Source organism: Xenopus laevis, chromosome 1L (genome assembly GCF_017654675.1).
Source record: "Xenopus laevis strain J_2021 chromosome 1L, Xenopus_laevis_v10.1, whole genome shotgun sequence".
Classification (NCBI taxonomy): domain Eukaryota; kingdom Metazoa; phylum Chordata; class Amphibia; order Anura; family Pipidae; genus Xenopus; species Xenopus laevis.
Genome location: NC_054371.1, coordinates 210,016,991 through 210,031,273, shown reverse-complemented (window position 1 = coordinate 210,031,273; position 14,283 = coordinate 210,016,991). Strand labels below are relative to the sequence as shown.

At 40.0% G+C, this 14,283-nt stretch overlaps 1 protein-coding gene across 1 annotated transcript in view; it reads left to right on the top strand.

Annotated features, from left to right (window-relative positions):
- The window catches only part of LOC108718392 (integrin alpha-1-like), a 96,349-nt gene that overhangs the window by 41,963 nt on the left and 40,103 nt on the right, over window positions 1-14,283 (top strand). Inside the window, 3 exon segments of the mRNA XM_018266178.2 lie at window positions 879-952; window positions 2,426-2,570; window positions 11,507-11,652. Coding sequence (XP_018121667.1) covers window positions 879-952; window positions 2,426-2,570; window positions 11,507-11,652 — 365 coding nt within the window.

Genomic DNA, 14,283 nt, shown 5'->3' with positions numbered 1-14,283 from the left:
GGTATTTTTTTAGGGAAGAGGGGAACAGTAAAGAGGGAATGAGGAGGGGGAGGAAGAATTTGCATCAGTGACTGTTAGATAAGGAGAAAAGGAGGCAGGGAGCCAAGATGAATTGCAACATGTATGGGCTGTGGGTCAAGGGGCTATGAAGTGTTGGAAAAGTTGTAGTTAATTTTGGTTGTTTGAGAGGATATCCGGTGGTGGTTGGGTATTTGCCAAACCATGAAATTCCCAAATGACCCAAGTCTCAAAAAGAGAACTGTACAAAAACATTTGGGATTAATGTTTTTGGAAGAAAAGATCTTTACTTGAGATGTTTTTGTTATGTGGTACCTCACAGAAGATGCCTGTGAGGTTCTTTTTCCATGATGGCTCCATTGTTATTATATTCAAGTTCACGTTCTTGAGGGTAATTCTACCAGAAATTTCTTGGGGCAGCTGCAGGGAACCACTAAAGAAATGTTTGCCCTGGCCCCACTGGTATCTTAAAGCAGCTTTGATTTAATAGACAAAAAAAACGTAATATATTTAAACAAAACGGAAAGAGATCAAGTAGAATGCCTTTAAGATATAGATCATTTGACCATTGTCATATGTTTTGTAATTGTTACTGTACTTGTGGCTTAGAAAGAGGCTTCAGCTACTGGGTGATGCAGCTACTTGGTGATGCAGCTACTGGGTGATGTAGGGGTAAGGATGAAGAAGAGTCATATTGAGAAACAGGTCAAAGTCAAAACTGGAAAAAGCCACTGCAGTCAATAGGGAAGCAAGACATCAGGTTCTCACATGGACTGATGCTTTTGGCCAACTTTGACTACTCTGTAGCTATATATGTTCCAAAAAATACTCACAGTAGATCCTAATTATGTATTTTATAGCTACAAATGAAGAGCACGCATCATCCTTTGAAATGGAAATGTCACAGACCGGATTGAGCGCTCATTACTCAAAGGTAAGTTTCCTTTATGGTCTGGAAATGTTTTTATTAAATATATATGAACACACAAAATATGCATTTATATAGCACCAACACATGTACAGACATTATACATCATTATCTGCACCTGTGTAGTCTTCAATCTAAGATCCCTATTACATTCACACACACAATAGGGTCAATTAACTGGCCTATATGTCTTTGGAGTGTAGGAGGAACCCCACGCAGACTCATGAAGAGCACACAAATCACTTGCAAATGTCACCCAAGCTGGAACTGAATTTAGGGTGCCAGTGGGGCAAGGCAGAACTGCTACCTACTGAGCCACCATTCTCATTCATAGTCTTGCAACATAACAGATAGCCAGTTAATAAGTATTTCTCTTTTTTATAATTTTGTTTCTTAAATAGTCATTATAGGGCATGTCTTTGGAGATTCCCATTTATCCAGGTCATGATATACAGTATCTAGTAGAATTTAGTCAAAGACTCATCCTAGTGGCTTCTTCAGTTCAACCGAAGTGGTAGGGAATTACCTGCCATTTAAACCTGCAACACCACTTGTCATCAACGTACAATGCCGCTTTGACATCCTTACCATGGCAGCTTCATAACAATGAGAATCATGGTACCATTGTGACTGGATCACTCTCTCACACATCTGTGAGTTTCAGCCAACACCTTACTGAAGTTCAATGGAACCATTTTGATTGGATGACTATGACTTTACTACTCTCAAGGGTTTAAATTCCAGGGACTTCCCTACCACAGCGTTTAACTGAAGAAGCCACTCACTAACTTCGAGTAGTAAAGAAGTGTTTTTTGGGCTACTTCGACCATCGAATGGGCTACTATGACCTTCGACTACAACTACGACTTCGAATCGAACTAAAAATCGTTCGACCATTCGACCATTCGATAGTCGAAGTACTGTCTCTTTAAGAAAAGACTTCGCCCCCCCTAGTTCGCCATCTAAAAGCTACCGAACTCAATGTTAGCCTATGGGGAAGGTCCCCATAGGCTTGGCTAACTTTTTTTGATCGAAGGATATTCCTTCGATCGTTGGATTAAAATCCTTCGAATCGTTCGATTCGAAGGATTATATCGTTCGATCGAAGGAATAATCTTTCGATCGTTCGATCGCACTATTTGCGATAAAATCCTTTGACTTCGATATTTGAAGTTGAAGATTTTAATTCCCAGTTGAATATCGAGGGTTAATTAACACTCGATATTCGACCCTTTGTGAATCGGCCCCTAAATGTCCAGTTGCCTTAATTATTTGTGTTAGTTTATGTAGAACAGTCTGTTTAGACTAAAATGACTGCTCAACACAATAATGTGCTGTACATTTACATGACGGCGTACATGAAGATGTATATGTATATGTCTGGCTTTCTGGCATTAAAATCATTATCTAAACATGACTGAGAGATAGCACTGATAGGGAGAATTGATTATTTTTCTAAAATATGTTCCTATTTCGTAGGACTGGGCAATGCTTGGTGCTGTTGGAGCGTATGACTGGAATGGAACTGTGGTGATGGTGAATTCTGATACTATTTTAACACCTAATAACCATACATTTAGAACAAAATCAGATGAGAAGAATGAACCTCTAGCAGCTTACCTTGGTAAGTGTAAGCCTACTGAGTTGTTACTTGAACCACTCAATGGACTCTTTCTTTTCTTTGGGGCCTCCTTCAATCATGTGTTGACACCATATTTACTAGTTTAGAGGGATAACTCGGCATAGGAGCATTCTTTCTTGATGGCAAAGAGATCATTCCAGTTCCTTCATCAAGCACCTTCCAGTCTGTGGTCAAAGGAGATTGCATTAGAGCTCTACTGATGAAATCTATGGAGGGTGCTCCTGTTTCTGAGATTTAATTTAGTTGCTGTGTTAATGTTTATCCCACATCTCCAGAGAGGTGACAGAACCACCTAATCTAATTTTTAGTATATCTCATGCTCTACCACAAGTGCATTCCTCTCCACCTACTATATTTGCAGGGAGCTTTTCCCAGAAACCCTTCTGCTTTCCATTAGGAGCCTGCAGATACTGTATAATACCGGAATCTCTGCTTAGATGGAACACTACTGTAAATATCAAGTAGAAACTATTTTTTGGGGGTTTCCACCACTTTGGGAAATGTATTTAGTCTAAACCTCCTCCAAGCCCTTGAAAAAAATTCTATAATTCATATTGTAAGCAACAAGGGAGGTGTGTGGCAATATGAAAGCAATCAAAATATTTATTAGAATCCGTGAATTGTTTGTCAGATTAAATAATCACTGTGCTCATCCAAGGAAGCCAGTGTATATACACACTAAGTAAATCAAGTAAAACTAACATAGACAGGCTCCGGGGTTTACGCCAACTAATCATTAGTGAAGTCAACCAAACATCATGAGGTGACCCAGGCACAATATACACAGTTTTGGGTGGGTAACAGGGTGAGCTCACACAAGTAAAGATTAAAGGAAAATGGCAATTTATGTTCAACTGGTCAGTTCCTTAAGACTTTCTTTACTCTTAATACTGTTGTTAAAGCATAAAATAGATTGAACTTCTGGTAATCTTTCTAGATTGATCCACAATAAGATCCTCCCCTGAGGATATACCGGGGACACAATTGCTGCTTAATTTTTTTTAGTTTTTTTTTTAGAAAATAAAATTCCTTGGAGCCTTGCCAGATCAAATCTGATATTTAAACCCATTTCCTCTTGTCTTGAATACCATATCAACCTCAAGAGGAAACCAACCAGGGCAAATGTCATATATTAAATGCGTTTCTCTGTTAGAAACAAGTTATAGAAATGCAGACAGAACATTCACATGGAGCATTATGTACTGTATATCTGGAAATGCACAGGACTTTATATTTACATTAATTTGCATTTGTCAGGATTAGTGAATGTGCGTATATGTTGGTGTGTGTTTATGTATGTGTCTGCGTGTGGGGACTTTGTAAACATTCTATTTAGCTACCAGCAAAGTGTTGCAAAAAACTGAGATTATTAAGTGCATTCTCTAAGTATATGGGCCCATTTGTAGTGCGTGTGGCTTTTATTTGTTGGAGGTCTGGTCATCCTATTATGTCATTACAATAACATTAGTCTTTCAGTAGGTTATGAGGGTCATTTCCTAGAGGCCTGTAAAAATAGAAAGAAATATGACGTAGTGAAGCACATTTAGCTCTTTAGCTTAAATGAGCCCTCTCATCTGGGCATGAAATGCGTAAGGCTGTAAATTGTGGGGTTCAGGTATATATATATATATATATATATATATATATATATATATATATATATATATATGTAGCACACCCTTGAGTGTACTTTCGCTGTGTATTAAGGCAATGTGTGACCAGGCTAAAACTGCTTGTAGTGTGCCCAGACCCCCCAGTGTACCCGTGCAACTCCCGGTACCTGGTGTAGATGAATACAGCAGGATATTCAGCCAGACAGTTTCTTTGCAGTAAACTATAACTGGTTTATTTACAGAGAACAGTAACAAGGTAGTAGTTCACAGGCACTTTGATGTTCACAGTTATCATAGAATAGCTTCACACAGCAATAATCCCTCTAGAGAGTACAGGGTGCAGCAAACGGCTAGTATTCAATATTATAGCAACAATAGACGTGGGGAATAGTTACCACTCTCACTAGGCACTATCCCTCTGGTGAAACACTAAGGCAAGGGTTTCTCAGCCTGGGGTCTTGTATCTTGGCACCGGACTTGATCCTCACCTCACCCACTGTATTCAGCCTGGGATCTTGGGTCTTGGTATCCTATCTGGTCCTCAACTCACCCACTGTAGTCCCTGCACTAGTGGTTCAAATACCACGGGGTGCTAACCCCACTATTTCTCCTCGTTGGAGCCACATCTGCTCACTAGCTACCCTGTGCTGACTTTCACTCCTAGAGCGACTATTACTGTAGTACTATCCCTATCTCACGCTTAACTAACTTTTCCGGCAGATCTGGACCTGTAGTACCTCACACTGAGGCAAAGTCCCAGGACAGACCCAGACCTCATGGTGCTAAACCCTTTTATATTATCAAACAGTGCCATCTAGTGGACAATCCCCAGGTACTAGTGTGGACCCCACTAGGGACATAGCTGCCTAACTTAACTAAAGAACCCTTAGGTGTCCAAATACTAAAGAGGAATGCCTGAGATAAATACACCCAAATCTCAGGGTCTCTACATTCTCCCCCCACTTAGAAACGTCAACGTCCCCGTTGACAAACTAAACAGTTACTCTCAAGTGCACAATAAATCACATTTTAAATAACATTTACTATTTGTACATCACGCTTCAACAGCCTCTCCAGAGGACTGCCCCTGGTACACTGGTTCCTGTAACAAAGAAATATTGCAACCTGCATTTTACCTGAGCAAACCCTATTACCTCGGGAAGTAATCCCTACAGTTACCAACACTACATGTTAACAGATATTACAGTAGTGAAAAGTCAGGCACAGACAATACTTCAAGAACAAAATGCTTTATTAACCAACAGTCTCTCCTTTTCCTTTGATCGCAAGGGAAAGAAAATGAAGAAAAGAAAAATGGTGGTGACAGTCCTCGTCAATTAAATCCACCTGAGTCCCAACAAGCAACAACAAAAACTCCACACTGGCCGACTTCTTGGGGTCAGCTTTAACTTTTGCTGGGGGTGTTTACTTCCCTCTCCCCCCCACAACAGAACAGCACCCTCCTGGGTGTGGCTCCTAGCACGCGGCTACAATGATAAGTCCCACAGATGCCGGTTTAGATCATGTAGGTGAACCGCATCTTAGTGTCCTCGTAGCTAATGTAGTATTTTGGGTGCGGCTTCTCCACAGTGCCCCCTTCTGGAAGTGGAACATCCACGCTGAAATAACGTGGCGCAGGGTTTTTCTTTCCAAAGCTGTGGACAGCATGGCGCAAAATGGTGTGTCCCCACCACCACTCATTCTCCAGAGACCGCACAAAGCTCCAGGCAGCTGCGCTTGGCTTGATCCGGGTGGGATAGGGCGTTCCCTATCTTCTCCTTGGCCACTATTTCTTCCACGACCCATTCGTCCAGCACCTTCTCCACCTGCTCAAAAACCCACAGCGGGGCGTAGGGCATGTAGTACCCCCACTTGCGGAATACACGAAAGTTTATAACTCTCTGCACGCGGGACACCCTGCAGAATATTTCCGGGTCAGCCCTCTTCTTCAGGCAACAGTAAATTTAGGGCGGTCGGAATTCAGGCTGCAAGCTGCGCTAGGCCAAGATGCCTTTTTCCTCTCTGGTCCGGCACTGCAGCGCCTGTCACACTTTTCTCTCACAGCAATGTGTTCAATAAAGATAATCCCGGACGAGCCCCCAAATTTGGCACACCCTTGAGTGTACTTTCGCTGTGTATTAAGGCAATGTGTGACCAGGCTAAAACTGCTTGTAGTGTGCCCAGACCCCCCAGTGTACCCGTGCAACTCCCGGTACCTGGTGTAGATGAATACAGCAGGATATTCAGCCAGACAGTTTCTTTGCAGTAAACTATAACTGGTTTATTTACAGAGAACAGTAACAAGGTAGTAGTTCACAGGCACTTTGATGTTCACAGTTATCATAGAATAGCTTCACACAGCAATAATCCCTCTAGAGAGTACAGGGTGCAGCAAACGGCTAGTATTCAGTATTATAGCAACAATAGACGTGGGGAATAGTTACCACTCTCACTAGGCACTATCCCTCTGGTGAAACACTAAGGCAAGGGTTTCTCAGCCTGGGGTCTTGTATCTTGGCACCGGACTTGATCCTCACCTCACCCACTGTATTCAGCCTGGGATCTTGGGTCTTGGTATCCTATCTGGTCCTCAACTCACCCACTGTAGTCCCTGCACTAGTGGTTCAAATACCACGGGGTGCTAACCCCACTATTTCTCCTCGTTGGAGCCACATCTGCTCACTAGCTACCCTGTGCTGACTTTCACTCCTAGAGCGACTATTACTGTAGTACTATCCCTATCTCACGCTTAACTAACTTTTCCGGCAGATCTGGACCTGTAGTACCTCACACTGAGGCAAAGTCCCAGGACAGACCCAGACCTCATGGTGCTAAACCCTTTTATATTATCAAACAGTGCCATCTAGTGGACAATCCCCAGGTACTAGTGTGGACCCCACTAGGGACATAGCTGCCTAACTTAACTAAAGAACCCTTAGGTGTCCAAATACTAAAGAGGAATGCCTGAGATAAATACACCCAAATCTCAGGGTCTCTACATATATATAATATTACACAATAATAACGATTTTTTGTCATTTTTAATAGAATCTTTTTGAATCATGGAATGCTTGTTGTTGTTCTTCTGGTATCCCCTTGATACTGGGGCTTTTTTTACGGCACCAATGTGCTAATTAACTATAGCATGTGATATCCCTTAGTCTTTTTGAAATGTTTATTGACTATGGGAACACATCCAACCCCTGGGGCATAGGTTACAGCTAACTGAGCCTTCCTGAACTAGCAGAAAATGTACGTATATACTCGAGTAAGCCGACCCGAGTATAAGCCGAGGTAACTAATTTTACCTAGGAAAACTGGGAACCTGTATTGACTCATGTATAAGCCTATACTACACTTTTGCCTGCAGGGTCACATTTTCCTTTCCCGGCACAGCTACATTTTACTAAAAGCTGCTCTCCTTCTGCAGCTCCCCCCTCCCTCCCAGACAAGCAAGTGGAAAGAAAGCTCTGAAAAAAACTCCCCCCCTGCAAGCAGCCTCTGTAGTTTCAGGTCTCCCGTGCACGTTTCTTCATACATTCCTTTCCCTCTGTAACACCACCTCCCACACAGAAAATAAAGGGAGACTGGCTGTGTATTTGCTCCTTGCCGAACATTCTTTTCTATGCGCTGACACGCGCAAGTATAGAAGGTGCTGTTTCAGGTGAATTAGGCTGCTTATGTGACATTTGCGCATGTGTCAGTGCTCAGCGCATAGAAAGGAATTAAGCCTACACTGAACTACATCTCCCATGATCCCTAATCAGACAGAGGTTAAAAGCCCCACTAGACTAGATGCCTAGTTTGCATCACATTCGCCCCAATAGCCATGAAACTGTCTGACCTTTCAGAGCCTCCTGGAGCCGGTCGACGTCCATTGCCGGAAGAGGAGGGTGTCACACACACACACCGGCTGCCTCCCGTTGCTCCTCGCTCTCAGCCCCGTCCTTATCGCTTCCTCCGTCACAGTGAGGGAAACCCACAGGAGGGAACGAGGTCCAGTCCCCTGCCTCCGGTGACCATGCTGAGCAACGACGGAAACACCTAAGCGAACTGAGATCCCAGAAGCCGCCGCGCAATAATGGCGCTCGTGACGTCACCAGAAGGAGAGGCTGGAGTAGGCATCGGCTTGTCTGATACTGGGCGCGTCACGGGAACGAGCAGCAGGGGAGATAAAAGTACTGAGACTCGAGTATAAGCCGAGGTAGACTTTTTCAGCACATTTTCAGTGCTGAAAAACTCGGCTTATACGCGAGTATATGCGGTAACTCCTTGATTGCCAGTTAACTGTTTTGTAAGAACTATGGTTAACCAAGTTATTGACGTGTGTAAGAGGGTCCATCTTAGTATTTGTATGTGTAAGACAATGGTCCCCAACTAGTAGCTCGCGAGCAACATGTTGCTCACCAACCCCTTGGATGTTGCTCCCAGTGGCCTCAAAGCAGGTGCTTATTTTTTAATTCCAGGCACGTTTTAAAAACAGATGTACTGCCTCCTGTAGGCTGCCAGCCCACATAAGAGCTACCAAATAGCCAATCACAGCCCTTATTTGGCATCCTCATGGCCTTTTTCATGCTTGTGTTGCTCTCCAACTCTTTTTTACATTTAAATGTGGCTCACGAGTAAAAAAGGTTGGGGACCCCTGGTGTAAGACATGGTTTGCTGGTGTTAATTGCCAGATCAGTGCGAGGAAGAAACATGCAGTTTCCTAAGAAATGTTTACAAGTCCAGTTCCAAAAAAGCAATTTACTAACAAGGGCATGTTCAAAGTGCTTTTTGTGTGTTTTTACCCATAATGCAATATTTCCTTCACAAGCCTAGCATTTTTGTGGGCACCACAAACCAGATGAAAATTTCAGCCCAAGATTTACACTGGTTAGTAAAATAAACCATTTGCATCTGCAACATAAATGCCATCTAATTGAGTAGAATTCTACTGGTGCGGAGGTAAAGACTTGCAGGTACAATGGCAGGTGTTAGATAAAGGTCTTTAGATTCGACAGTGCTTTTGTTTCACTTTATATACTTGACTTTTTCAAGTATTGTCTTCCTTTTGCAGTGCAGCTCCTTCCTTTCACTATAAATCACTGCTTTATGTGAAGGCAATGAAAAGTAGAGAAGATAACCTGAATGCTCCTTGAACTTCCGTGGTCTTTAAGGCATGTCTAGCCCAGCGACCTCAGTTGTTCCTTAATAAATGTCCCTGGCTCTGGTGAACACACCTCTTTGTACTCTCTTTAATGTTTTTATACCAAATAAAATATTTGTTGAAAATAACCAAAAGCAGATGGATGCCTTTGCACAGACCACCCATATATTCTCTGCAGCTGCTGTCCTGCAATGTTCCATATAAACTATACAATTTATCTTCATCACAGTGAGTAAAAGAGTATATTGGTAGAGATGGGCGAATTTATTCGCCAGGCGCAAATTGTGGCGAATTTCTGCATTTCGTGCCGCCGAATGAATTCACGAAATTGCAGAAAAATTCGCCGGCGAAAATTTGCGGGCTTCAAAATATATTTGATGCCGGAGATTATTCTAATGCCAGCGACACCGGCGACAATTCTAGCCAGCCATTGACTTTAATGGGCGCCAGGATTGTTACCAGCATCAGAAAATATTTTGACTCCGGCATCAAAATTTGCGATTCGCGAATTTTTTGCTGTTTTGCGAATTTCGTGGGAAATTCACAAATTTTTCCGCAAAACGGGAGAAATTCGCCCATCACTATATATTGGCTGTGATAACATGTTGTTGCTACTCTTGACATTGTGTAGGTAACATCCTTTACACTCTTGATTTATTATATTAATTTACTATACTTTTCTGGGGGTGTTCCATGTTTTACAAGTAAGGGGTACCTCTTGAGGTGGGACCTGTTGAGCGTCTTAGTAGATCATCTCTGAAGCATCTCCTTTAGCAAAACATAAATAGTCCTTACTCCCAGAGGTCCAAAACCTAATATTCTCGGGATTGTCAGAATATGATATTCTCAGGATTCAGAGGCTGGATGCATTTTATATTCATTTTTTATTCTACTATGGGTGTCATTTTATTCTGTCAGCCATATGGGGATACCTTAAACAATCTTCCAATAGGTTCCATCTGTCTCCTCTTAATTAGCTAGTTGTCATTATTATTGTCATTACAGCACATACAGGTATGGAATCTGTTATGCGGTAACCCGTTATCCAGAAACCTCTGAATTACAGGAAGGCCATCTCCCACAGACTCCATTCTATCCAAACAATTCATTTTTAATTTTAATTATTTCTTTTCCTCTGTAATAATAAAACAGTTTTCCCAACTAAGATACAATTAATCTTTATTGAATGACAAACAAGCCTGTTGCATTTGTTTAAATGATTTTGTAGACTTAGGGGCAGATTTATCAAGGGTCGAATTCGAACATTTTTCATCGAATTTGGGTTGCGATCGAAGTAAAATCGAACGATTCGAACTATTGTAGCGCACGATCGAACGTTTTACTTCAACTTCAAAAAACGTAGAAAAATGCTGTAGAAGGTCCCCATAGGCTAACATAGCACTTCAGCAGGTTTAATTTGGCGAAGTATTGAAGTCGAAAGAGACAGTACTTTGATTATCGAATGGTCGAATATTCTAAGTCGTAGTATCCTATTCGATGGTCGAAGTATCCAAAAAATTACTTTGAATTTCGATTTTTTTTTACTTCAAAAATTCCCTCGAATTCACCTCGACCCTTGATAAATCTGCCCCCAAAGGTATGAAGATCTATTATATGGAAAACCCCAGATCACGTTTATTCTGGATAATAGGTCCCAGACCTAGTGATGAGCAAATAAATTAGGCAGACACAAATTTGCTGCGAATTTCTGCTTTCGCTGCAAGCGAATGAATTTGCAAACTGTGGCGACAATTCTCTGGTGAAATATCCGTTGTGTCAAAAAAAATCTATGAAATTGGAGTGCGTCAAAATTATTCAGACACCCATTGACTTTAATGCATTTAGACCAAATAGTCAGTCTATAAAAATTAACACTCGCGTCAATATTGATGGGCGTTAAAATTATTTTGACGCCCATTGACTTAAATGTGTTTCGCAAATGTTTCGCCGTTTCGAGAATTTTGCAGTAAAATCACTAATTTTCAGGTGAAAGGAAACTGCACAGATTTGCCCACCACTACCCATAACTATACAGCATTTCATATAATGTGAATAAACAATTAAAATAAAAACTGTATGGCACACAGCAAAACTCCCCCATTCAGACAAGTGAGACGTTGCCTCATTGCTTCTGTATATATTTCTATTTTTATTAGGTTACGCTTTGAGTTCTGCAACAGTACATGGCGGGGAAATCTACATTGCAGGGCAACCCCGATATAATCATACCGGCCAAGTGATTATTTTTAAATTAAATGGACAGGAAATTGAGATACTTCAGACATTAAAGGAGAACAGGTGAGTGTTTATAATTAAACGTTATTCGTGTTCATTGCTAGGACTCCCTGTGCACCATTATATCATATGGGGGATATTTCATAGTGACTCATGAGCATGAGCTAATCCTGGAATGTGTTTTTTTTTAAAGATGTTTATTTCTGTTTTTTTAATCCTGGAATGTTTTTAGTTAATGATGTCACTTATTGTGGTTGTGTTAACCACAGTTTATTCCCTTAATATCAAATCAGATCTTTTAGCCATTATTTCACAGGCCAAAGAGAAATCTCCACATGTTTCCTTATGTGCATTGTCATGAAGTTGATTCATAACCCTGTTATCCGGCATTGATATTTATTCCTGTTTTCTTATGTCCCTTAAAGGGGAGGCTCACCTGTAAGTTAATGTTTAGTATGGTATAGAATGAATAACTTTGAGCAACTTTTTAATTGATTTTCATTACTTATTGTTTATATATTTTTTTTTAATTTGCCTTTTTCTTGTGATTCTTTCCAGCTTTCAAAGGAGGGTGACTGACCCCATCTTAAAACAAATGCTCTGTAAAGCTAAATATTAATTGTTATTAGTGATGGGCGAATAAATTTGCCAGGCGTGAATTTGCGCTGAACATTCCCTGCGTTTCACCGCCAGCGAATAAATATGCCAGCGCGTCCGAATAGGCGCGCATAAAAATTGTCTTGTGTCAAAATGATTCGGACGCCCAATGGCTTTAATGCATTTGGATAAAATAGGCGCACGTATAAAAATTGCCGCGGCCATCAAAATTGAGGAGGGTAAAAATAATTTTGACGCCCATTGACTTCAATGTGCAAATTCACGAAACGGGACAATTCGCCCATCACTAATTGTTATTCAAAAAAAATTATTTTTTTTTATTACCCCTCTTTCTATTCAGGCCTGGTTGCTAGGGGAATTTGGATTCTAGCAAACAGATTGCTGAAATTGCACAAATAATAAATTAAAACACAAATAAAAAATGAAATGCACAAATAATAAAAAATGAAAACCAATGGCAAATTGTCTCAGAATATTACTCTCTACAGTCTACATAATACTAAAAGAAAAACGTAAAGGTGAAAAACCCCTTTAATATGCTGGGAAAAAAAAACAACTTTAGGTGATTCTTATGGTCTTTCAGTCAGATCCCAAAGTACAGATCCTAGACAATTGCAGTTATGACTGGACATTTTCCTGCTTTAGACCACTGGGATTTACACCTTCTTTTGTGAATTTATTAATCTCCAAATCCCTCTTGAGCCCTACAGATCATAAAATGTATGTACAGGTATGGGATCCGTTATCCGGAAACCCATTATCCAGAAAGTTCTGAATTACGGAAAGGTCATCTCCCATAGACTCCATTATAATCAAATAAACCAAATTTTTTAAAATGATTTCCTTTTTCTCTTTAATAATAAAACAGTACCTTGTACGTGATCCAAACTAAGAAATAATTAATCCTTATTGGAGGCAGAATGAGCCTATTGGGTTTATTTAATGTTTATATGTTTTTCTAGTAGCCTTAGGTGTGAAGATCCAAATTATGGAAAGACCAGTTATCCGGAAAGCCCCAGCTCCTGAGCATTCTAGATAATAGGTCCCATACCTATACTATGTTGGCTAAAAGAATATACTGTTCAGTTCTGAATTTATATTGTCTATTCATCATGTAGCATCTGTGTATGGGTAGGTAAGATAGATGACAGATAGATACATGACAGATACATGACAGATACATGACGATATATAGATAGATGATAGATAGATAGATAGATAGATAGTAAATAGATAGATAGACAGACAGACAGATAGATAGATAGTAAATAGATAGATAGATAGATAGATAGATAGATAGATAGATAGTAAATAGATAGATAGATAGATAGATAGATAGTAAATAGATAGACAGATAGATAGATAGAAAGATAGATAGTAAATAGATAGATGATAGATGGATAGATAGATAGATAGATAGATAGTAAATAGATAGATAGATAGATAGATAGATAGATAGACAGACAGACAGACAGACAGACAGACAGACAGACAGACAGACAGACAGATAGTAGATAGATAGATAGATAGATAGATAGATAGATAGATAGATAGTAAATAGATAGATAGATAGATAGATAGATAGATAGATAGTAAATAGATAGATAGATAGATAGATAGATAGTAAATAGATAGACAGATAGATAGATAGAAAGATAGATAGTAAATAGATAGATGATAGATAGATAGATAGATAGATAGATAGTAAATAGATAGACAGATAGATAGATAGAAAGATAGATAGTAAATAGATAGATGATAGATGGATAGATAGATAGATAGATAGTAAATACAGTAGATAGATAGATAGATAGATAGACAGACAGACAGACAGACAGACAGACAGACAGACAGACAGATAGTAGATAGATAGATAGATAGATAGATAGATAGATAGATAGATAGATAGATAGTAAATAGATAGATAGATAGATAGATAGATAGATAGATAGATAGTAAATAGATAGATAGATAGATAGATAGATAGTAAATAGATAGACAGATAGATAGATAGAAAGATAGATAGTAAATAGATAGATGATAGATAGATAGATAGATAGATAGTAAATAGATAGATAGA